The 26,860-nt window shown below is 45.7% G+C and overlaps 1 protein-coding gene across 2 annotated transcripts in view; it reads left to right on the top strand.

The window, feature by feature from the left end:
- Positions 1–26,860, top strand: part of C2 (complement C2) — a 482,116-nt gene that overhangs the window by 416,654 nt on the left and 38,602 nt on the right. For both annotated transcript variants that reach the window (XM_086924577.1, XM_086924578.1), the window contains 2 exons: positions 14,988–15,088; positions 24,010–24,130. In XM_086924577.1, the coding sequence (XP_086780703.1) occupies positions 14,988–15,088; positions 24,010–24,130 (222 nt within the window). The remainder of the gene's footprint in view (positions 1–14,987; positions 15,089–24,009; positions 24,131–26,860) is intronic.

Below are 26,860 nucleotides of genomic sequence, written 5' to 3'. Positions count from 1 at the left end.
GTCTACCAAAGGAATGCTCCCATGACAAAACAGATCTCTTGATGCAGTTCCCGTTAGTGATTGGTTGAAGACATCCTGCACAGCCTCTACGCTGCAGAGAACAGATGCCTCCCTTCCCCTTTCACCCATCAGGGCTCCGGCTCGCAAGGGCCCAACAATGGGAGGAGGCTGCACCTGGTCCTGTACCGAATGCCACGCGCCAGCAGCGGAGGGCGTAGCTCCAAGTACCAGATTGGTGCCTGTGGACACTACATGCAAGGCCGCATAAGGGGACCCTATCCATGCCCTGCTCAACTCGCTGTTTGGGACTTTGTTTGATTAGGACTCAACAGCGAGAAGAGACTGTGCCTGCTCCCATACAGAGCGCCATACGCCTCTGCCTGGGGACACTGCAAACAGGGCTCCCAAGGAGGATCCTGCTTCTATTATAAATGTCTGTTTCCTAATGGATGTAAATTGTTAAAACATCCTTATAAAATATGTTAAAAAAAAAAGAAAATAGGAGGATCCCGCTTCTGCCCTGCACACCAGTCCACTGCACCCCCACCCCTCTACTGTGGGTGTCAAATGAGGACAGGGCACCGAGGGAGAGGTGACCGTCTCGGCCCTCAGGAACATAGACCTCACATAATATATGGCTACTAGGGCAGGCATACACCGTTTAGTGGGTGGCCTGTACCTGAAATCAGATAGAGATTGTTAGTTGTAGATTCCTTATCTTAGAATTTGTCAGTCTGGATCTGGAGATTTTTTCTTCAGCAGTACCCCTGAACGTTGGTAGGTGGTGGTGAGAGGGGCGGAGAGGTTCTGGGTCTTGAGCTCCTTTCGATGGAAGTCAGGACAAACCTCCTGACTTACCTCCTGACAGATGTGCTTCAGCCTGCGGCTTCTTCCTCTGAACCTCTACTGCTATTAAATGAAGCCCTTACTGATGTCCTCCTGGGCGTATGGCCACAACCCCAGCACAGGGGTTCCTGTGGAGAGGATAATTGCCCGCCGCCAATTGCCCCTGTGCGACCCATTGTTCCTGACCCAACACCCTTCCCCTGAGAGCTTGGTAGTCGAAGCCTCTCCTTCTAAGGGCGCATTCCCTTCAGCTCCTCCAGATAGGGAATCTAAGTAGCTGGACCATCATGAGAAGCGAATGTTCACTTCCTCCAGCTTGGCACTGCAGTCGGTGAATACAGCATGCCTCTTGGGCTACTCCCATACCATCTGGGATACGGTCGCGCAGTTATTGCCATGTTGGTAGTCCTTAGACGCTACGCCTGGTTGAGGCCACCTGGCTTTTCGGGGGATGTCCCGTCAACCATGATGGACATGACCTTTGATGGCTGTCGAAAAAACCACCACTGGGTCTGGGCTCCCAACAGCAAGGCTTAGCCACTAGCTAATATTAAACAACAAGAATTGCCAATACTGTACTATGATTCGCCTCTCAGTAAACTCAAAACATACGAGTTAAACACTATATTGTGTTTTTGCACTTATCTTTGATTCAATCTTTTTTATTATTTTGCAAGATTTCTTTACTGCATAATTTTGGTTATTATTTCACCAATTTTTACAATTTACAAGACCTTCTGTACACAACTTATACAATCACATAAAAAAATATACATTTTAGAAACATTATATACATTTTCCATTCGTCACTCATTCAAACATGCCCTCTCATTCATCCACAGACAACAGACATTCATATATTTACACTGGAATAGCAATATTCACAGAATGCCATAGAAAAAACCTTTTTCTTAAATAAGACAATTGTTTAGAGCAATTCAGAATGACTCCTTATGATTCAATAGCTTTAATAGTCTACGCGTTTCGAACTCGCCGTGTTTTTTGGAGTTCTCATCAGGACAAACAGCTGTGAAGAAAGGAAAGAAACCTTTCTTTAGAGGAATATTTTAATTTGGTACTTCTCACCACTCCCTACACCACTGCAAGCTTCCTTATCTTACCTCAATAATCAGAACTTGTAATGCTGTTTTGAATCAACCCGGCGCAAACCAGTGCTGGCTGTCGTCTTTTTTGCAACAAAGCAGACTCAGCGTTTGATCGCTCTAAAGACTCTCTAGCTATGGCCAAATCTTTGGGCCTCACTGCACCTTCCACTCCACTCCAGTCTGCTTTTCATACCTTTCGTGACTATGGAAGGGGTGCCCAACCACGTCCGGTCCGGGCCACCGGTTCACACAAGCTGCCCAGCCGCTGTGTGGCTGTGTGTGTGGCTGCGTGCATGAAACCCAGCGTCCTCGTGGGCATGGCAACCAGCAGGCGGGCCAGTCCGCCATCTCCCCCTCTGCTACTGCCTCCAAACCCTCCTAGTCCGACGTCCCAGGCCCAAGTTCAGCCAGTTGGAGGCAGGATTCACCATCACGTACTCCACTGACCATCCATCATGTCGATCAGGTGGGTCCTATAAATTGTCTGAAGGGGCTACTCCCTCCCCTTCGAGAATGCCCTCCCTTCTTGCCATCGTCTTACGATCACATGTCGGAGGATCATTCGGCACTACTTCACCAGGAAGTCTCCGCTTATTTGGCCAAGAGAGCTATAGAGAGGGTGCCTGCCCCAGAAGTAGGTTGTGGTTGCTATTCCTGCGACTTTCTGGTGTCCTATTTCAGACCTACAAGACCGCAACCGCTTCCTCTGGACAGAGAAGTTCAAGATGCTCATGTTAGCTCAAGTCATGTTTGCCCTCGACCCCGGAGACTGGATGGTGGCATTGGATTTGCAGGATGCTTATTCCCACATTCCCGTCCTACCAGCCCACATCGTTATCTACGGTTCATGGTGGTCCACAAGCACTTTCAGTTCACCATACTCCTTTTTGGCCTTACCAGTGCCACTCGGTGTTCACAAAGGTGATAGCAGTGGTCGCAGGTCATCTGAGCAGATCAAAGGTTTTAGTCTTCCCATATCTCGATGACTGGCTGTTGAAGGCAGGCTCGCCCCAGGCTGTCGTCTCCCACCTCCAGACTACAGCGGATCTCCTGCATTTACTGAGGTTCACTATAAATGCGCTGAAGTCACACCGACCTGACTCCCTCTCAGACGCTCCCTTTTATCCTCCCGAACAACGACTTCTCGATATTCGGGCTACGATACTGATGTTTCAGCCTCTATCCCGGATTTCAGTGAGAATGACTCTGAGGCAGCTGGGCTACATGGCCTCATGGCCTCCTGCTTGTGGATCATGCTAGGTGGCATTTGTGAGCTGCGCAGTGGGACCTGAAGTTCCAGTGGGCACAGCACTAGGGGAATTTTTCGGTCTACGTTCAGATCTCAGAGGCAGCTGAACAACAACTGTAGTGGTGGCTAACGAACCAAGATTGGGTCAGAGGCAGATCCCTCTCCCTTCCCCAACCAGATCTAACGGTGGTGACCGATGTGTCCCTCCTGGGATGGACATGGCTGGTACATCAGGGTATGACCATGGTGATTCAACACCTGGCGGGTACTCTGAATGCCAGAGTGGACAAACTCGGCCGTCAATGCTTTGTCGATCACAAATGACCTTTTCATTCCGAGGGGGTGCAAGGTCTCTTTCAGCGGTAGGGAAAGTCTTGGTTAGATCTGTTCGCTGCCGAAGAGAACGCGCAATGTCAACAGTATTGTGCATTGGAGTTTCCAAGGTGGCACTCACTAGGCAATGCTTTTCATCGCAAGAGGTAAATTTGGCTTCCTGTGTGCCTTTCCGCCTGTACTACTTCTGCCCTGAGTGCTCAAGAAGATCAAGCGCAACTGGGCCCAGGTTATTTTTGTGGCTCTGGACTGGGCACGAAGAGTCTAGTACCCTGAGTTTCTGAGCATGGCAATCAATCCTCAGATCAGACTACCCCTTCGGAAGGATCTTCTGTCGCAGCAGCAGGGGACGCTTCTTCCCCTCGAACCTGTCCAGTCTGCACCATCTTGCATGGAGATTGAGCAGCGACAGTTGACAACTTTTGACCTTCCGCCCGAAGTTTGTGATGTCATCTTAACAGTCAGATGTCCTTCCATTAAATCTGTATACCCCTGCAGATGGAACAAGTTTGTGGCTGTGGAACCCCTTTCTTCACCTCTTTCAAAGACCCTTTTGTATAAATTTTTCTTGGCCCAGCAGGGCTCTTCCCTGGGCACTCTCAAAGGTTATCTTGCAGCTATCTCTGCTTTTCTTTGGCACCAGATCAGCCATTGTTGTTCAAGTCTCCTATTGTTAACTTTAAGGGCATTACACATCTGTTTCCTCTATCTCCCTTCATAATGCCCCAGTGGGACTTGAATCATGTTCTCACATATCTCATGTGTAATCCCTTCATAACTATCCTCCCAGGTGCCTCACTCTCAAGACTGCCTTCCTTGTTGCCATCACCTCTGCTCGCAGTGTGAGTGAGCTTCAGGCCCTATCTTCCAAGCCCCCTTTCTTCTCTGTGCATCCGGACAAAGTGGTGCTTAGAACAAGGCCTTCGTTCCATCCTAAAGTGGTTACATCATTTCACGTAGGACAATCTATGACATTGCCCACCTTTTTCCCGTCTCCGCACCCTTAGAAGGAGGAGGAGAGACTCCGCCGTCTGGGCCCTAAATGTGCGCTGCCTTATTCGGCCCTCTCCCAGTCCAGTCGGGCTCTGAAATTGGGGGGCCACGGGTGCCCTATTTATGCTCAGAAAATGCCCTCAGGGCAGAATGCGGTTGGTAGTCAATGGGCTACCAAGTTCCCTCTCACCTGATGACACCTGTGTAGTGTGGCATTTATCCCAGGGTGCACCATTCTGCCTACTACCAATATGACAGGACCTCTCTCCTGGAGTGTGTAGCTCCCTAGCCTCGCCCAGAGGTATGGCTATCAAGGCGGGCTACACACCCCTGGAAAACTGGTATGGCAACTGGTTCCCCTCTCCTTTTTCAAGTGCCAGCCTGTCTGCCTGAACAATGGAGCATTCCCTCTCCCAAGTGTTACCCATTTGCACTTCAAAGGCTGGTTCTCCTTTGAAGCTTGCCTTTTGGGCCAACACACATACAGCTTCCTGCTGGAGGGATGGTAACACTTCCTTCCAGAGCAGTCCCCTATTGTATCTTTTTCTGGGAGTCGTTAGCATGTCTCCCCAGGAGTGCAGAAAGCTTTCTCAGCTACAGGACCCTGTGGGCAACCAGTATCTGCACAGGTGACGGAAGGCCACAAAGTAGAAACTTCGCTAATGTTGAGAATCAAGTCGGGCTTAATTGAAGGAGTTGTTTGATACCTCGGATGACCTATTTTGGTTGCACTGCTCCACACTTAGAACAGCCGAAGGCTGTAAATGTGCACTAGCCAAGCTTTTCCATAGTAAAAACAACAGTTTACTGGGTTTACTATCAGAACAATAATTAAGAAGCCAGGCCTTGACTGCACAGACCTAAACAACTTCAGACCCGTCTCCAATCTCCCCCTCCTATCCAAAATCCTCGGAAAATGTGCACTCTCTCAACTGACTTAGCAAATGGACATTATCAGTCTTCTTGACCCTCACCAATCAGGTTTCAGAAAAGGTTACAGCACTGAAACGGCTGATCCTCAACATCACAGATGACATCCGCAAGTCACTGGATACCGATCACTGCTGCCTACTCATTCTCCTAGACCTGTCTGCTGCCTTCAACACTGTTGATCACCAGCTCCTCATCAAGGCCCTACAAAAAAAGGGTTGGCGCAGATGAGATGGTCCTCCGTTGGTTCACAGCCTTCCTACAAAACAGATTGCAAAGGATAAAAATCAAAGACTTTGCATCCGACCTTCGCCCAGTCAGCAGGGGTGTACCCCAAGGTTCAGTGCTGTCTCCGACACTGTTCAATATATACATACAACCCATCACCACGATACTCAAAAACGGGAAGATCCCCTTCCACCTATACGCTGATGACACCCAGATCTATCTAGAAACTACCTCCAGAGACGACATTTCCAGACTAAATAACACTATTAAAGAAATTCAACAATGGCTGTCCCAAAACCACCTCAAACTCAATCAAGTCAAAACAGAGTTCCTCCTAATCTCCAACAAGGAAGAGAACCAACAAATTTCAGAATGACTCAAGGGTATGGATGCCCTTAGCAGCACTCCCACCATGGCTAACTCAGTAAAATCTCTGGGAATCACCCTTGACTCAAAACTGGAAATGACCCACCACATCAAAAACACTGCAAAGACTGCCTTCCTTAACCTGAAACTTCTCCACAAAATGAAACCATTCATCCCTACCAAAGACCTCAAACAAGCACTGGTGCTATCCAGACTAGACTATGGTGACGCAACCCTAACAGGCACTGGTAAAGCCCACCTAGGTCCCCTCAAAACAACCCTCAACGCGGCAGCCAGAATGGTCACCGGAATCAGGAAATACAATCACATCTCACCAGCCCGAAGAGAACAAAAATGGCTCCCGGTGGAACAACGGGCCAAATTCAAAACTGCCTGCCTCACACAAAAAGCGCTACACACAGGAAAACCGTACTACCTGGCCGCCAAACTAAAGAGGGCTGGCCAAACAAGGAACCTCAGGAGCTCCAACCCCCTCCGTCTCATCCCCATGAAAGCACGCAAACAAAAAACCGCAACCAGATCATTCGCCGGAAACGCGCCAAAAATCTGGAACTCCATCCCAGTAGATATCAGGACCACCCCGTCTTCAACAAAATTTTAAAAACTCCCAAAAGCCCTCCTCCTCAACCTCTCCCTCCCAAATGGATAGCTGCCACCTCCACGCCAACCATGATCCAGTAGATTTCAGACTCTGCATAGTACTGATCCACTAAAGTACACCACCAGACAAATAGGTCTGGAGGCGAGGCTGCTATTATTCTCTTGCACTACCTCGAGAATGCATTCAATGAATCTACCTCAGGACCCATCTACTACCCCAGGAATCCACAGCATTTGTTGAATCCAGAATCTCTATGTTTAAGACTACTCTACTATTGTAATTTATTAAATGTCACTGTTGTAAAGCAATCCGATACCCTCGGGTCAGGGCAGCGCTATATAAAACTCCTAAAATAAAATAAATAAAAATAAACATGTAACATACATGTTCTGCCCAGGATATATGTTGCACCCTGCCTTAGGACTCGCTAGCCCTGCCATAGAGGTGACTTACTCTCATTTTACTCATGCCCCATGAGCTCACCAGTGCTTGCCGCCACCGCCAGAAGTCATAACGGTCTTACCTTTGGGGGCATCAGGAGCAGTCGTGGTCTTGCCGCCATCGCCAGGAGTCAGCGGGGGCCATTGTTGAGCAGGGAGACGACGGAGGTGAGTAAGACTACAACTCCCAGCGTCCCCATACGGTACACACGCAGCGCCCGCACCCAGCGCGCCAGGAGGCGCATAAAGGGACGCTTGGGCTCCCGGAGCGCGGGAGCTCACCAGTGCTTGCCGCCACAGCCAGGAGTCAGAATGGTCTTACCTTTGGGGGCATCAGGAGCAGTCGTGGTCTTGCCGCCATCACCAGGAGTCAGTGGGGGCCATTGTTGAGCAGGGAGACGACGGAGGGGAGTTAGACTACAACTCCCAGCGTCCCCTGCGGTACACACGCAGCGCCGGCACCCCGCGCCAGGAGGTGGATAAAGGGACGCTTGGTCTACCGCAGCGTGGGAGTTCACCAGTGCTTGCTCCCACCGCCAGGAGTCATAACGGTCTTACCTTTGGGGGCATCAGGAACAGTCGTGGTCTTGCCGCCATCGCCAGGAGTCAGTGGGGGCCATTGTTGAGCAGGGAGACGAAGGAGGGGAGTTAGACTACAACTCCCAGCGTCCCCTGCGGTACACACGCCACGCCCGCACCCCGCGTCACGAGGCGCATAAAGGGACGCTTGGGCTCCCGTAGGGCGGGAGCTCACCAGTGCTTGCTGCCACCGCCAGGAGTCATAACGGTCTTACCTTTGGGGGCATCAGGAGCAGTTGTGGTCTTGCCCCCATCGCCATGAGTCAGTGGGGGCCATTGTTGAGCAGGGAGACGACGGTGGGGAGTTAGACTACAACTCCCAGCGTCCCTTGCGGTACACACGATGCGCCTGCACCCAGCGCGCCAGGAGGCACATAAAGGGACGCTTGGACTCCCGCAGCGCGGGACGCGCGCGAGCGTGCCCGGGCGCTGCCCGGGCGAAGCCCGGGCCAAGGGCAGGCCCGTCCGCACCCGTCAGCGGCAGACAGAGGCTGGGCTGGGCCACCTCCCGAACATCCTTTTCCAGGCATTTAAAGTAAGCATTACCCGGATACTGTTTTGGGGGACTATCGACACCAACCAATAACTTTTGCCTCGCTGAGACTACTACCCGGTTAATTGCTGGACATATAGCCTTGTTTTTAATCGTGTTATTCAGAGACTTGTCATATTTTGGATAGCTCATTTTTCCAAATTATACTCCCCTAAGGAAGATCTGGCTGTTCCCACCGCTAGTGCCTTGCCACATAATGGACTTCTATCTCTTGCTAATGCTCCCAAAAATACCGGCCTTTTAAATGAGTGCAAATATCCAGACTTTTCCCTGGACAAAGTCAGATTGGCACTGAAATAAAGCAAGGGGGGAAAGTCCCAGGGCCCGACGGGATCCCTATTGACCTGTTTAAATTTAACATCGAACTTTGGGGCCCTATCCTCACTTTGCTCTTTAAAGCCTGCCAAAATCAGGATTCTGTACCTACCTGCCCTGAGTCACTTATCGTCCCTACTTTCAAGAAGGGTGACCGTAACAACCCAGCGCAATACAGGCCAATTTCCCTCTTGGATTGCCTGGTTAAGGTTGCTGGTCACATGCTTTTGAGATGCTTACAGGAGTGGGCGGAATCAAACAATATCCTCTCAGACCTACAGTACGGGTCCAGGGTGGGTTTGGGTACTGTAGAGCAGGCTGTAAACCTCGACTTGTTGATTGGCAAGTATGTACATATGAAAGGCAGTAATCTTTTTTTAGTCTTTATTGATTTAACTTCAGCTTTTGATTTGGTAGCTCACTGTAAGTTATGGGCAATAATGACTAATATGGGCGTGGATGTTAAAATTGGGAACTTTTTAAGAGATTTGTACGCCCAAGGCAGAGGCAGAGTACGTTACGGTCTTCAGGGTACCTGTACTGAGACATTCAGCATAGGAAGAGGGGTGCGGCAGGGATGTGTAATGGCCCCCTCCCTATTTAACCTCTATATATACAGCATAGGAGATATACTGGCAAGTCAATGTGCAGATCTACCTCAGGTGGGACAAAGGCCTATTCCAGCACTATTTTACGCCGACGATGCAGTTTTAATGGCCCGTAATCCCATTGCCCTGCAGCGCCTGGTGGACGAATTTGTTCAGTATATGTCTAACTTGGGGTTAAAAATCAACATAAGTAAAACCTTTACCATGAAGATTGGGAAGAAGGCTACCCGCTGTCGCGACATTTTTATTGAGGGTTCTACCATCCAGTTGACAGATTCCTTCTCATATTTGGGCATCGTTTTTAATCAATCAGGGCATTGGAAAGGGGTTATTTAATCAAGGCGACTCCATTTTATGAAAACAAAAAGGGCACTATTGAGTTTTGCTAGTCAGTGTGGCTTTAAATATCCAAAGGAGATGATGACTATTTATAATGTAAAGTGTAGATCGTCTGCTATATACCGGGCTGAGCTATGGAGTCATGGCAAATAGATAAATTACATCTTGAAGAAAACGCTTTTCTCAGGTCTCTCCTTGCACTCCTAAATAGTAGCTCAACGTTTGTATGTCAATCTGAATTGGGTGCCCCATACCTCACTGATTTGTTTAGGATCCAACCTGTGCTATTAGGGCACAAAATATGGTTATCTGAACACACTATTTTAAATCGAGCCATAATTGCCGACTGCAAAAAATCCCCTAAGGTTTTTGAAATTCCATGGCTCAAGTATGTCCATAATTTCCTGGTTAACCTGGGCCATTCTGAATATTTTACCCTCCCTGAGAGTTTGGCCACCGTCCAGAGGATAGCCTTGAAGTTAAAATGCATCTCTTTTTTGGAAGAAATCAGATCAGCATCTGAAATCTGTAAACCAACGGTGTTGAGGAACCAACTGATTTTGACCAGTGATTACATGCAACCATACTTAGTTAACATTTATAATTCTCACCATCGGTTTGTGCTCACACGTTTTCGCTGGATATTTTTTATCATTTAGTCAGTTTTCCTATTGTTAACAATTGGTCAGCCGACGTGGGGAACTGTACGTGTGATGATATTTCATCTCAGAATACTATGCACACCGTATTCTTTTGTAAACACTTCTTATGCCTGTGACAGAAATTTATAAAACCCTTGTTACTACAGTTGGGTTTCAGATACTGTTGTCCGGTGTATACATATTTGCAAATGTTGCCAGACATTTTTACGTGTTTTGTAATGTTACGTTTCTTGTTGACTGTTATTAATCGTAGGAAGCAGCTGTAAACTATGATTATATTATTGTGTTACGAGTTCTCACTTTCCAAATAAGGATGAATTTTGTATAATTGTTTTTAAATTGTATTCCTGGTCATTTTTATCATTGTATTAATGTATTTTGTAGCTTTTATGATTCACTTTGTGACTTCGTTGTGATTTGATTTTAAGTCACTGGTACCTATGACTCAAGATGTCCACATGATCCTTGGGAAACCCCTTCCTGTACTACTTTATGCAGATGATGCGGTTCTTATAGGCTGCACTCCTAATTCTCTGTGTATCCTAGTACAGTCCTTTGTTAAATATATGGATAGTCTGGACTTGTGCGTAAAATTTAAAAAAATCATTTTTAATGTCTTGTGGTCCCAGAAAACGCCAGCTTAGTTCTATTGTTGCCGGCAATAAAAAATTGACAAGTACCTGTACATTCCCGGACCTAGAAGTTGTCTTTGCTGCGAACGGCTCCTAGACTGAGCACCTCACTCACTTCAGGAGCAAGTTCTTAAAGACTATTAACTCTATTTTTAGTTTTCCCCGCCCAAAGAACACAGGTGCTATTTTAGCCATCTTAACATTTTTTAAACTACAATGTGTCCCTGTGGCTACTAAAGGAGCTGAGAATTTGGGGTACCGCAGATAGCTCCTGCATTCAGCAGGAAGAAAACCGGTTCTATAGAAAGCTGTTGAGTATCCCAATCTCTAGCTATCAGTTTGGAAGAATCAGGCAGCTACCTTAACACAAAATTTTATAACAGACTGTTTGAAGTGTGAGAAGGGGACGGACATTCTCTGGCTATCAGAAGTGTATCAGAGCTTTTGCAGCGTTAATAAGGGCTGTATTGTCTTAAATCCTAGCGAAGCCGAAACTGTAAATAAAAAAGAACTTAGAAGCACTCTCTATTCGTCATATAGCACTGCAAGAACTGTGTTGGAATCAAAGAAACCCTCTGTTTCCAGTTATATGCCTTAAGAACGGCACTACTACCCTCTACCAAATTATCTCACCCTACCTATGAGTCGTTGGGAAAGGAGCCTCCTATTCCACTTGTGGGACACCCCCGCGCCGCACGGCCACCAGCTGCTGCGTGTGCCCCTTGCCTGCCCCTGCCTCGCTGCTGCCTCGTTTGCCGGCTGCCGCCGCTGCGAGTGTTTTTTTCCATTTGTTTTGACGGTTTTTTGTGCTTGTTAAGGTTTAACTGTCTTTTTTCCCCTGTTTTTTCGTTTCTTTGTGCCTGTTCCACTGTTTTTGCATTTTCCCCGTGTTTGGCTCTCCTTCCTTGTTGTCCGCCTACCTCGCCGCCCCCCGCCCTCCCTTCCCGCCACCGCCGCTTGTCCCCGCCCCTTTTTTGCCTTCTGTAACCCTCCCCGCTCCCGCCTCCCAGCTGCTCCGCCCACCCGCGCACTTCGCCTTAAATGGCGACCGTGCGAACGCGCAGCGGTTACGCGCAGCGGGCGCGCCGATTGTGCGCCGAAGGTAAGCCCGTCTGCGCCCGTCCGCGACCGGATCGCGACCAGCGCCAGGACCCCTGGTCCTCGAGCACCTCGACGCACCCGCCTGACGTACTCAGCCGCCACCCTCATCGCTCTCAACACCGGCCGACCCCCAGAATGCCACCAAGCCACTCCAAGACGCACCCACGGACCTTTCAGCTGCCACGCCTGCAAATTCTCCTGCATCCGGACCAGCCCCGCACCAGCACCCGCCAAGTCGAACACCAACAGCTCCCACCTCAAGTGCATCCTGCTCAACACCCGCTCCGTCCACAGACACGCCATCGAACTCTGGAACCTCCTAGACGCCACAGCCCCTGACGTTGCCTTCCTCACGGAGACCTGGATGAACGCCTCTTCAGCTCCCGACATCGCCATCGCTATCCCAGAGGGCTACAAGATCGTCCGGAGGGACCGAAACGCCAACCAGATGGGAGAAGGCATCGCCATCATCCACAGGAACACCATCCGTCTCACGACCAGCACCGACAACACCCTGACCAGCGCCGAACACCTGCATTTCCAGATCCACACCAACCCGAACACCACCCTCAGAGGCACCCTGATCTACCGACCCCCGGGACCACGCACGCAATTCAGCGAGGACATCGCCGACTTCGTCAGCCCGCACGCCCTCCCCTCCGCTGACTACATCCTCCTGGGGGACCTCAACTTCCATCTGGAGAACAACAACGACCGCAACACCAGCACCCTGCTCGACAACCTCGCCAACCTGGGACTCAAGCAACTGGTGTCCACCCCCACCCACCTCGCCGGACACACACTCGACGCCGTCTTCTCATCCAGCACAGACATCGACTTCAGCCACGCCACAGAGCTTCAATGGACGGACCACAGCTGCGTCCACTTCACCTTCAAGAGAACGACGACCCACCAACACCAGCAACAGACCGCCCGCAGAAGCTGGAACAAGATCACAGCAGACCAGCTCGCCACCTCCCTGAGCCAACACCCTCCTGCCAGCTCAGCGAACCCCAGCCAGGCCGCCGACAACCTCACGAAGTGGATCAGCAACTGCGCGGACGAACTCGCCCCGCTGAGGACCCCGCCCAGCAGACCCGGCAGCAAGAAGGCCCCATGGTTCACCGACGAACTCAAAAGCTCCAAGAAGAACTGCCGAGCCCTCGAGAAAGTCTGGAAAAGGGAACCGACACCGGACAACAGAACCTCCTACAAACTTGCCACCCGGAAACACCACCAGCTGATCCGCGCCGCCAAGAAAACTGCATTCAAGGACCGGTTGGACAACAACGCACACAACTGCAAGGAACTCTTCAACATCGTGAAAGAGCTTTCCAACCCCAGCGCAGGAAACAACGACATCACCCCATCGCAAGACCTCTGCAACTCCCTCGCCTCATACTTCCACAACAAGATCACGGACATACACAGCAGTTTCAACAACCAACCAACGCACACCACGACCGACCAGCCACCCCCCCCCACCACCACCCTCCACGCCTGGACCCCGATCAGCACCGAAGACACCATCCGCACGATGAACTCCATCCACTCCGGATCACCGACCGACCCCTGCCCTCACCACGTCTTCAACAAGGCCGACGCTGTCATCGCACCCCACCTGCGAGACATCATCAACACCTCCTTCGACACCGCCATCTTCCCTGAAAGCTGGAAACACGCCGAACTCAGCGCTCTACTCAAGAAACCAACAGCGGACCCCACCGACCTCAAGAATTACCGCCCCATCTCGCTCCCCCCCCCAGCGCCTTGAGACCCTACGGGTATGTAGCGCGCTTTATAAGTGTATCTGATTGATTGATTGATTGATTCCGCCTGAGGGCTGGGACAGTTACATTTGCACTGAGTTTCCCTTTGGGTTACCACCCGAAACTTGATTCACTACCCTGTCCATGTGACGGGCTGAGTGGCCAATCAATCCAACACTTCTTGTTTTTCTGCAAATACTACATGAAATATATCAAGTAGCTTCTTCTCCCATTTTTTAACAGGCCTATCAGTCTGGTTTCTGCTTATTCATGCATGCTTGCCGTGGCTGATGAAGAGTTGGTTTTTCGCCTAAGCACATTTTTGAGAATTGCCACCAGGGCGTGCAAGACAATGCTTAATCACTGAGTTTTAATCATGCACGGACATTTCATAATCATCGAATGGATTGGTTTTATATATTAGTGATTTATTTATCATTGATGATTTTTGTCTTAATTTGCCATCTACATTTTATGATATTGTGTTTATACAACTGTAATTCTTTCTATTATGTATTGCTATTCTTTTCTGTTATTTTTAACCATGGTCGCATTTTTATGGATACAATGTTTATCCGAATAAAGTTTGTAAACTGAACTGAACAGAATCCTAATTAAAACTCTGTAATGCTCCCTCTCCCATTGTCAAGGGAATGGGCTAAGACCTGGAAATTTGCTCTGTTTGAGGGTGAAGCCAGGGGGTGGCTTTTTTTCCTGTTCCCCTGCCCTGGATTGCCTGTGGAAGTAATCTAATCCCTGACGTCAAATGGATCTAGAAGAGTGCAGACATCTCACCCGTTTTGTGTTTCTTTATGGTCTGGCTTGAAAGGGCTCCCCTTACATATTGGGAGCCAGCAATATATGTTTTGTTTTTGCAGAGGTTGTTTGCTTCCACACAAAAAAGTGCTTGCCATTCACACAACTGTTGTCACTTTTTTCATTATCCAGCCGCCTGAGACTAAGCTTTCAGGGGCACACAGATTACATTGCAATGTTATTAAAGTGTCTTAGTTAAGTAGATATTGTACAGTGTTTTTCTCTGACAGCAGCACAGATAGGAGGAGGGCAGTCATTAACCTACATGGATGCTTAGGTTTGGCTTGACAGTGCAACTGTCACCTGACCTTTTAACCTACACCTATATTATTCTACAGTGTTTTGCTGCCACACAAATACATATAGATTCCCATGCTATGTACTTGTAATGCTTCATAATACTATTCAATTCCTATAAAAGCAGACCTATTGGCATTGCCAATACTTGTTTTCAATTATGTTTATCACTAACTTCTTTATTTTCTTCCTACAATCCTCAGAGCACAAGCTATTGACGAGCAGTGAGATGCTTGTCAAGTTTGTCATTGTCAAAAATGATCAAAATGAGATACGGAACTTCACACTGATGTTGGATAATAAGGTAACTGCTGTTGTGCATGCTTGCCAGACCCGAAAGCTGTATATTTTGATGTGTGAGGGTATGTGACACCCTGCTCTGACCCAGAAACTATGCTTTGGTGTGTGCCTAGGAAGGAGGGTACACTGTGTGCTTAGCCAGACCTAGAATCATTGTGCTTTGATGTGTGTAGTTAACATTGTGATGATTTACGTCACACTATCCAGACCCAAATGCCCCTTATCTTGATTTGTATTATCTGCAGTGAAATGTACACTGTGTGTGTATGTGTGTGTGCTACCTTAGCCAGACTTAATAATGATAATAATAATAATAAAGAAACATTTATAAAGCACGTAGCTACCCTGAGGCATCCCAGTGCTGTTTGCAGACACAGACCAAGAGAGTGGTTTTACTAGCCAGTGATTTTAAAAAGCCACGTTTTTAGTTGTTTCTTGAAAGACATATGATTAGATTCCTGACGTATTTGGAGTGAAAGGGCATTCCACAGCCTAGCCGCATAGTAAGAAAAAAAGCGCCCTCCACTTCTCGCTTTCTTTAGTTTTGGCACTGTGGCGAGTAACAAGTTTGCTGATCGAAGGCTTCTATTCGGTTGGTACGGGATAATCAAAGAACGATTGATTGCTGATCCCTTTCCCCAGAATGACTTATGGGTAATACAGAGTGCCTTGAATTTTACTCTCTCCAATATCGGAAGCCAATGTAGGGTTTTCAAAGCAGGTTTGGCTGATTGCCGATAAGGGACATCTAGGAGCAGACGTGCTGCACAGCTCTGAATGATCTGGAGTCTGGCTGTAGTGGTTTTAGGAGCTCCTAGATAGAGTGCATTTCCATAGTCCATGCTTGAAAGAATCAATGCCTGGACCATGATCCTTCTTGCCTGGAATAAGAGGAGAGCGAGGACTTTCCGAGGCATTCTCATGATGCCGGAGCACTTTGCAGACAATTTTGCTGTTTGGTGCCCAAAAAGTCAGGTAATGATCCAGCCACATGCCAAGACTTTTAATCTGGCCTTTTGGTGGAGGGGAAGGGTCAAGGCAATTTGGGCAGTGTAACTCTGTGTTAGGGTTCAGCGAGTTACCTAGGAGCATGAGCTATGTCTTGTCTCCATTCAACTTTAAGCAAAAGAGCTCCATTCATTTGGCAACCTGCTGTAAACAAGGGCCTAGACTTGCGGAAGAATTGTCTGGGCAATTCAAGGCCACAACCAATTTTGTGTCCTCCGCATATGTGATGATTTTTATACCAAATTGTTGGACTATCTCAGCTAATGGCCTCCTACATATATATATTAAATAACGTGGGGCTCAGGGAGGTTCCCTGAGACACACCGCATCTGAGGGCCATATGTTTAGACACTACTTCTCCTTCGAAGACCTGAATGGAATGGTCCTCTATGAAGGATTGTATCCAGGTGATAACACCCCCTGCCACTCTGTCTCCTGAGTCTGCGGGTCACGATATTATGATTGACAGTGTCAAATTTGGCGCTGAGATCCGGGAGAATGATCGCTGCTACGTCACCCTGATCTAAGATCCTCCTGGAATCTTCAGCCACCGGTAAGAGTGCTGTCTCTGTCCCATGTAAGGGCCGACAGCCCGTCTGCGAGGGTTAGGTTGTTAGATCTCAAGAATCCCTATAGCACTGCATTCACATGCCACTTGAGGATTTTGCTGACCGTAGAGAGGAGGGAGATAGGCCGATAATTCCCCAGCATCTCTGGGTCCAGATTTGGTTTTTTTAATAATGCCTTTACCATGGCACATTTCCATGGCAGAGGGACCACTCCGGAGGCAATTGAGGCGTTAATCAGATCTCGAATGCGGGGAGAATGTTACCCTTTGCTAATTTCAGCACATGAGGGGGTGCTGGATGCCTAGGTGATCCTGATTTAACCCGGGCCAAATTGTCTTCTAGGGAGCTGAGATCCAGCTCGGGGATCCGATCCAGCCTTTCCTGGGCACCCAAAGAGTGGGTAGTCACAGAATGCTGGTCCTTGTGGGTGGTTAAGCAAGGACATGTGAGACAGATATCATGGATCTTTTGTGAAAGAATTCTGCCAGGTTATTGCAGTGGGTGAGGGCACCCTCTGTGGAAAGTTGTGGTGCGTGGGTTTTTTGATGAGTGTTTTTGGCTAAATGGAAGATTTCATGTGGTGCGTTAGAGGCCAAGGTGATTATTGCCCCATAGTACGCAGCTTGTGCCCTTTAAATTTCTGTTTGATATATTTTAATAGCCTCTCTATTTTTTTGTTTGCTGAAGGCTGCATGGTCTTTTCTCCATTTCCTTTATAATTTTTTACAGACTTGTTTAAGCTTGCAAAGCTATGGCGAGACCTTAGATCTAATTTTGTTTTGGCATGATTGTTTAGGGAGAGCAAGATTTAACGAGTGCTCAATCCATGTGTTGAACCTATCATTGGCCACAGTTGGGTTTGAGTCGTTAGCATCATTAGAAAGTGTGGAGGCATCTAGAGCTCGGATCCACTGATCGAGGGGGAGTTTGGACCTTGGCCGTTTCTGACTTTTAGTTTTCTTGTATGAAATTGGTGGTCCTGTGGCGACCCATGATAAGGGGATTAAATAGTGGTCAGACCAAGGAAGTGGAGTTGGGTTCCCTACTAAGAGTTCCTCATTGTTGGTAAAGATCGGGTCCAGGAGGTGTCCTTTAGTATGGGTCCCTCCTGACACTTTTATATTGAGCTGGAGCGCTGGGAGGTTTTCCACTAACTCAAAGGCAACAGAGTTGCTGGGGTTGTCTAGGTGCAGATTAAGATCTCTGATAACTGTGAAATTGGAGGTAGAACTAGCTAATTTGGCAACAGTGCCGCTGATTGCCTTAAGAAATTGTCCTGGTGTTCCCAGGGGATGATAAATCAGTACTCCAGAGAGTGTATAGTGAAAAACTAATTGAGAAGGCCATTTTCTCACAGTATGTAACGGGTCTGGTGTGATACGGCATTTGAACCTATCTGTGTATATAATAGCGTTCCCTTCCCCTTTACCGCTTTTGCGGTCTAATCTTTGTATGAGGTAACCGGAGGCAAGACTTTGTGCGAGGATTGGGTCAGACTCGCTGGTAAGCCTGGTTTTGGTTAAGAAAAGCGCGTCCAGGTGCTCATCCTCTAGGAAAATGGAAATTTCCATTGCGTGCTTTGGTTAAGATCTACAGTTCAAGAGGAACATTTTATAGCATACAGGTCCCTTTTCTACCGATTCAGCATCAGAGCATGGTGTAAATCTAAATGGGCAGTATAAGCAGTTGCTGGTAACTAATGAACCTTCTCTGGGTGTGACAAGACACTTTGTAAAAAGTGGCTTGAGAGATACTAATTCCTTGCTGACCTGCAGCACCTCAGTGACAATTTGTGTCTTGTTACTGTTATCAGCCTTGAAAAAGTCTAGGAGGTCGAAACACGTGTTGGATGCTGCTCTTGTGTTTATTATCAGGATAAAACATGCCCTTGCATGCCACCATCTGTTGAACTTCAATCGACGACTGTAAAAAAACTATTTCTGATCAAAAAAGTCTATTTTGTTTGGATAAGAGTAACAGTATTGTGTGTGCTTCGGTGCATTGTTTGATTAATTGTACTAGCCTGCATTGCTATGCAGCTTAGTGGATTTATACCTAAGGTGGGTGTGTATTATAGTGCCTCAAGAGCACCACCTAATAGGAAAGTCATCAGATTGGGAATGAGTAAATTGAAAACTTACTAATAGATGTGCAGACATTTGAGCATATCCACCACAAGATTATTTGAGATTTCAATCTGCATTGGAATGACCTGAATGATCCAGCAGTCAACAGCATCAAAACCTTTCTTTCAGACCTTAACCTGACTCAATTCTGCGACAAGCCCACTCACAATAAAGAAGCAACATTAGACCTTATCATTGCAAAGCTCAACTCAATTCAGATGCAAACTGTACTCCTTGTGATTGGACCGGCCACCACTGTATCACATTTCTCATCACTGAAGTTTTGATAAACACCACTGCTCAATGATCCAAGCCCAAAGTCTGGAAAAAGAACATGCTCAACATTGACAGGAATGCTCTGACCTCTCTCAGGTACAACATCCTGACTCCCTCCGAAGAGCTCACAGATGTCCTTAATCTCACAAATCACTACTCTCTGTCCATGGAGTCTGTTCTTGACTCAATCGATCCATTCCAACTAAAAAGAGCCTCAACTAAAATGTCTAAACCCTGGTACAATGGTAGTCCCAACACAGAAAGACTAGCAGAACGTCAATGGAGATCTGACCCATCCATTGATCACCTCAAACACCCGAGATCATTGAGGAGCAGATACTACAAAAACATCAGAACCTCTATAGCTAATTTCTTCAGAAATCGACTAGATCTTGCCAGTAACCGACCCAAAAACAGTTTGAGCTCATAAAAGCACAATCAAACTGCGCACCCATTCAATCACTGGTTGGACCCAAATTGTTACCAAATTGTGACAAATTTGCCTCCTTCTTTCTGCAGAAGGCAGAAAATATGAAAACGATCTGCAGATGGCCTTGGAACAACATCTTATTCCGCCTCAACCTTGCCCTTCTCCTCCCAAACTTCTTTTTCCAGAGTGCTCTCGAAGCTTTTTGCTCAAAAACAATGCCTTATGGAGCTCGTTTAGAACCTTTGATGAAGACACCATTCACAAAGTCCTAATTAGGCTGAAACCTTCAAACCATTTCAATGACATGCCCCTTTCTAAATTCTTCAAGGAAATCATTCCTGCAATACTCCCAATCTGGACCAAGATTGTTAATTCCTCCCTCCTTCAAGGGTCCATCCCTGACTGCCTAAAAGACGGTCAAGTTTCCGCAATTCTGAAAAAAGCAAAAGCGGACCAAACTGACCTTAAAAACTACCAACCTATTTCCATTATTCCTACCCTGTTTTTACATTCAACTCTGTAACCACATTGATAATTTCCATCTATTAGACTAATTTAATTCTGGTTTCTGTGCAGGAATAGCACCGAATCTGCTATGACAGATGTTGTGGATGATGCACTAAAATGTTGGATCAGAACCAAGCTTGCCTAATAATCCTCCTTGATCTATCCTCAGACTTTGACACGGTTAAGCACACAAGCTTCTTAGACCTTTTGGAACATCGTATGGGCCTAACAGGACCAATCCTTAACTGGTTTCTCCTCCTATCACCTAAACAGATCTCAAAGAGTCAAATGTAGTCACTCTCTATCTCAGACCACGCCAATCTCACTAGGGGTCCCACAGGGATCATCTCTCTTGCCCACCCTCTTTAACCTATTCAGCGAACTCCTAACAGAAATTCTTAACCCATCCGACATCCTCTACAACATGTACGGTGACGATACCCAGCTATACCTAAAAATCTTCTTCCCAGAAGACATCAATTCCCTCAACACAACACTAATGGAAACTCAAAACTGGCTAGCAACTAATCACCTCAAACTAAATGCTCAAAAACTGAGCTCTTTCTAATCTCCCCACCCTGCCAGACAATGGTCATCGAAGAATGGCTAAAACAACTGACTTCACAAATCATTGACAAATCACTGGTCCTATCTCTTGACAAGAACCTCAAAATGCAGAAGCACATCAGTATCTCCACTAAAGCAGCAAATCATCAAATGAGTATTTTAAGAAAATTAAAAACTTTCCTACCCCCAATAACTTCACGCATGCAGTACAAGTCCTAGTGATTTACAGATTGGATTATGGTAGTACAAAACTATCCGGACTACCCAAGTCCAAACTTGCTCCTCTAAGTGCCTCGCTCAATTCTGCCGCTAGACACATCAAAAAGATACAACTAAGTCACCCTGGATCTCAAATCTATTAACTGGCTCCCTTACGAAGCAAGAATCCAACTAAAAATTGCCTGCATGACTCATAAAGCCCTCCATCACAATACCCCCAACTATCTCGCTCAGAAACTCAAGCTCTCTGGTGGTTCCAGAACATCCAGAAGCTCCAACACCTTTCTTCTGAAACCTAAAAGATTCCACAAGAAGAAAACCTACAACTGTGCCTTCCCTGGGATTGCCCCAAGAGTCTGGAACACAAAACCTCCCAAAATTAGAACGAATCCCTCAATCATATCATTCAAGAAAAAAGTCAAGGAACTCCTTATGAAGAAACTTCCCAAAATCCCAGGACTCTAGTCTGCTCAGGCGCTGACATGTATAACTTACTACGACTACTTTTATTGTTACGCTTTCCTATGCAGTAACGTCTTTACTCCCATACTCCTTCACATGGCCTGGTATTTGCAGTGGTCTGAACCATGACAATTTGTTGTTTTTAATGACAAACTATGATACTTGGTTGTAGTTAATTTACAATTTTTACTGAATGTGATATTACTGTTTTACTACGCTGTTCGCTGAAACTCTGTACAGCGCTCTGATACCTGCAAGGGTCATGTTCGCGCTATATAAAACTATTAGAATAAATAAAAATAAAATTGTCTAGAGTTGTAGATAAACTTGCTGGAAATACGTCAGGGTCTTTTGAAATAGTGAATGTAGAAATGTCAGCAATTAGACAATTAGAGCAATGGTGATGCAGAACCGTTTTGCCTTAGATATATTTAGGGCAAAAGAAAGTGATGTCTGTAAGTTAATTAAGGTAAAAATGTGCTTTATGATATAACTAATATCACACATGAGATTAGGTTGTTTGAAGAGCCAGGCTTATGGAAGATTGTGGGGTCTTGAGTAAGAAATATAGGGAGTGGTTTTGAAAATGTAGGTGAGTGGCTAAGTAATTTGGGTTGTGGGGTCCCTATTTTTTTATTAAAATTGATAGAGTATGATTTGAAGATATAGTAGCAAGAATAGTTGCAATGAGAGTAATGAGAATAACATTTCAACTAAACGGATAAGATCAATGGATTTTGAACTAGATGATCATTTGACTATCTGGGCTAAACAAATTAATACTAGGAAAATCTTCTGCCGCTGTCAATGCTGACAGCCTGATTACTTACTATGCAGAGTCTCATGTTAAAAAACAACAAAAAACATTAGTGAATAAAGAAAATGTCAAAGAGTCTTTTCACACTTTTTCCAAAAAAGCAAGGTATGGCATTCTTGCAGTAGTCCCTTTCCAAATTGAAGGGCATATTTACAAGCCCAAATCCCTACCACAATGTCAATTTTTCTGACGTTATGGTGGTGATAGGGTCTTTGCCTTATTCACAAGGAAGCATTCAGCCACTTATCGTGGCTTAAAACTGCCTTGTGAATAAGGCCCCCTTTCACGCTATAGTAGCGTGAAAGGGGTGGGTAATGGGCGTTGAAGTGGGCGTTCCACTGCAACACCCATTGGTTTTGAAGGTGATCCTTCCTGCACATAAACCGTCAATTTAAAAAAATGAAGTTTTGCAGCTTTAGAAGTTTCAGAATGTCATTTCCAATTGTTTATGTGCAGGAAGGAACACCTTCCTGCACATAAACAATCTTCCACTACAACAAAGGTACCCCAGCACTATGGTGTAAGGGTGTCTGCGTTGGTGCTCGGCAGCGAAAATTAGCTCCAGCATGCTTTTTTTGTGACATCACCCAAGCGTGGCGCTGAAAACATGCAGGCCTTACGGCCCAAGCAATTCTTCCGAAAACAATAAAAGCGAAATGTAGTTGTGAGCATGTCCTAAATAGCACTGTATCTTACTTAACATGAAGGCAGAGTCTGAGAGTGACTGAGCCAGAATTGACTAAAGATGACTCTATAAAATCAAAGGACTGAAAGAGATAATTGGATAATTTGGATGCCCTGGTTCCTGCTTCTGGAGGACATTATTTGATGCATTGCTCATAACCCTGCCAAAAATGTTTACATCTAGTTCTCAACAGACTTGGCTGTGTCTTCTTGAGATTTATAGTTTGGTGGATAGACTACTCTGTCACAAACGTCGCAGATATCCTGTGCACTATAATACAAGTGCATTATATCCAACGCCACTTATATAATACGGCAGATGGGATTTCCATCACATTTGTGACAAAGTAACCCATCCATCAAATTCCCAATCAGGCTCAAAGAGTTTGGGGTACATGGGGAAGATGCAACTGAATGTAGGCACTACATCATTCCCTGCTTCTTTTTTTTAAGTGTATGGTTTTCAGCAAATCCACTACCCATCTTCGGAAATGTGCAAGTGATGGGGTGATGTGTAGCTCAAACATAATTTCTTACCGTAAACCAACTCGGGAGTCATGAGATAGGTATGACCCATTGAAAGATGAGAACATCTGCAACCTCTACCTTGTCTTCAAATCACTGAACAAAATATGATTGTTCTGTCTCCTTTTTCATGCCCTTGTGTTCTCAGCCTCACACCTCTGTTGCCTCCTACCCTCTTTTTTCTACAAATATACATATATTGTCACACCTTTTCTATATTTATATATGACCCAATCTCTCTTTCTTTCTAACTGCCCTTCTCTCCTCACTGAGGCTTGAATTACAGTTCAGTGGATGGGTTACTCTGCCACACTTGTGATGGATATCTTGTCCGCTGTATTCAAGTGCCATCGCATATAATGCCCTTGTAGTACGGCAGACAGGATATCCATTTTGTTAGTGACAGAGTCACCCGTCTACCGAACTCTACTTCAGGCTGTCAATGTGTAGTCTTCATAAAATACCCTAATATTTTCTCTTGTATCATTGCTTTTATCCCTCTGTTTTTTCCTGCCTCATTCTTTCTTTTTTGATCCCTCTTTACCTCTCAAAATATTATAACCGTTTCCCTTCTTTTTTTATCTTTCTTTTTCTTATTCCTTCTCCCTATTCCATTTCCTTCTGCTCTTTCCCTGCTCTCTCCATCCTTTCATCCCTTCTTCATTGTTCTTTGTATAATCGATGCCTTATTTTAACCATCATGTTTATTGCATTATCTCCCTTGTTTTGCTACAGAGAGATTCCTGCGCCAATGGAATCTTGCAATGGGGTAATTTCCAGAAAGACGATATCCAAAAAATAATGCGGCCAAGGTACCTGTGCACCGAAGCAGACAAAGGATATTCCACATGCAAAGGTAAATAAAAGTTACAAAATCAGGCTGAAATGGTATAGAGGAAAATACCGGCATACGCAAGGCGCTGCTCTTGGGACATTTCTCCTGGGAGACAAAAGATATTACATATGCAACGGTAAATAAAAGTTACAAAATTAGGCTGAAAAGGTGTAGAGGAAAATACTGGCATATGCAAGGCGCTGCTCTTGGGACATTTCTCCCGTCTCCCTTACTTACTGTTGGAGCCCAGCAGCTTGAGGGATAAAGTATCTAGCAACAAAATCTCAAAAGTGATGTTTGCATGGCTTTGCCATACTTAACTTCATATGTTTGTACCTTGGTGATGTATATATTTTCAAGGTATGTAGAACCTCCAGTAATTTGTGTATAAATCTTCCCAACTCCCTTTTAGTGCTATACCATAGACTCACTGTTTAGCCACCATCTCCTGTGAACTCTGGCCCTCAGATACAACCTTGCAGATGTTGTGCCCTGTATAAGGAAAAAATGCATGTTCATCCATTAAGGTTCATCCCTCTTCTAAGGTGGAAGTGTGTGAAAAGAATAAGGCCTGTAGTTCAGACAATATTTAAAATTGTTCGTTAGTCCAATGGGCTGTTCCTGGAATACTCCTTCAGGTGGCCTCGGAGAGGTTTTGCTTTCAACAGCTTAATTTTATTAGGAAGACTTTGAGATTTGGCAGAAAAGTGGGTCTCATATGTGACTGCTCCCGATGGGTTACTGTAACATCCTGCAAATTACTTGTTCCCTGGATCTTTCTTTTTCTGTATTCATCTTGTGTATGTTTAAGGAGCACCATGGTGAAAGAACCTGGCGTGATGAGCCTACTGTCGATTGCAGTCAGTTGCATCTGACACAGGCTGATGGATGGATGGGACCATTTGTACTGCATTAAACTTTTCTACATTTATTCTACTTGTCGCCGCTTCATCTTCATTTTAACTTGTATTTAACGCTGGCGCTGAGCTGCGGTTACAACGCGCGCAACAAGAACATGGTCTCAACATCCAACAACATAGTTATTTATGAATAATGAACTTTACCTTCTGAACAGGTAAAAGTTCTTCTTATTCCAACTCTTACTTGATGTAAGTACACTTTACTTTTATATATGGGGGAATGGACTTAATTTGAGCAATCGTCACACACACCTCATACCTATTTAAAAGTTTGGAGGTGTCGGTGTGAACTCATATGATAAGAGCAATCGCCGCACGTCTCACTTTTTAGGTTGAGAGTCTTTTATCTCACCTTTTTAGCTGGGAGACTCCCGTGCTGGCTCTTTTGCCTCTTTTTCATCCTACCTCAATTTTGGGAGGAAAGTTCTTTCAAGTAATGTTTCAGCTGTTTCTGGTGATAACGTAATATTTCAGCTGTTTCTGGTGATAACGTTTGGATATTTATAATTGTTACTTCATCACCTATATGCTGTCTACAAGTCAACGTTGTGGAATGTGAATTTGGATTTTGATTTCACCGGCACTTTTGAGACATTTGCTGAGCGCTAGTCGTTCTTATTAATTTTTATTTATTTCAACATGACTAATGTGTTGCCTGCAAAACTTCGTTATTTTTTGGAATGCCCTTTGCCGGCTCCCTGGGTTCCCTCTTGCTGAGCAGCGTCCGCCTTTGTGATCAGTGGATTACAACCATTAACAAGTTTGTTAGTCTCTGAACCTGCATCTCTTAAAATTTCTACTGGACTCACCAACGACGTTGTTCTGTCTCGCGTTCCTGATGGCCTTACGTGTCGTTTCCTGGTTACACGAACATTTGTCCTTCTGCATCCATTTTCTGTGGATCCTCTCTGCGGCTACATCATCACGCTACCTTACGCTTTTCCTGTTATGTACATAGCATGGCGGACATTTTGGATTTACTTGAAGGCATAAAGGACTTTCTTTACAGCGCAAGGTTTTCTTCACAGATGGAAGCTTTGAATAAGGACTTTGCAGCGTCTTTTCCCAGCGGACATACAAGTAAACTTGTTCTTTTCTTAATGTTGTTTTTTTTATTTGTTTTCTTTTCCTTTTTATTCAAGGAACTTGTTTTAATGACATTCAAACCACTCGGCAATTTAGTGATCTTCCCAAGGAACGGCTTTTGTGACAATAGTACCACTGAGCAATCTACTGAACTTTGCTTGCTTAATTTCAATATGTTAACAACATATTCCATATAGAAAACTGTTTTTTTAATGTAATTTTTTTTTTGCTCGTTTGATCTCATTCTTCTCCTCTCTCTTTGGTCTTTATCATAGTTTTCCTCAGTGGTGTTATGCAGAATGTGGCAACTCCTCCTTTTTTCCTAGCCTTCCCTGGTGATCCACGAACCAAATGGCAGAAGTGGAAGAAAGTGTTTGAGAGATATGCCAACGTGTACAGCACTAATCTTAGTGCTGAAAGGAGAACTGCTCTCCTCCTTCATTGTCTAGGCTCTGAGGGACAAGAGGTGTTTGATCGTTTGCCCGATGTTAATGATCAGAGTTTGAAAGAATACGAGGTTTGCATTTTGAAACTTGACAAGCACTATTTACCCAAAGTCAGTACCATCTTTGAACGATATCACTTTGGTAGAAGGACACAAAATGATGGGGAATTGAGCACTCTTTGAAATGAGTGGATATAATTTCTAAACGTGAAAACAAAGGAAACAGTATTCATTCTGTGTCAATTAGTACAAAGGAAAAGGATTGAAAAAAAGTACTTTTGCGAAGGCACAAAAGAAAAC

The sequence above is a fragment of the Lissotriton vulgaris genome, chromosome 5 (genome assembly GCF_964263255.1).
Source record: "Lissotriton vulgaris chromosome 5, aLisVul1.2, whole genome shotgun sequence".
In the NCBI taxonomy this organism is placed as follows: domain Eukaryota; kingdom Metazoa; phylum Chordata; class Amphibia; order Caudata; family Salamandridae; genus Lissotriton; species Lissotriton vulgaris.
Note: the sequence above shows the minus strand (reverse complement) of the source record. Positions and strands in the feature narration are given on the sequence as shown.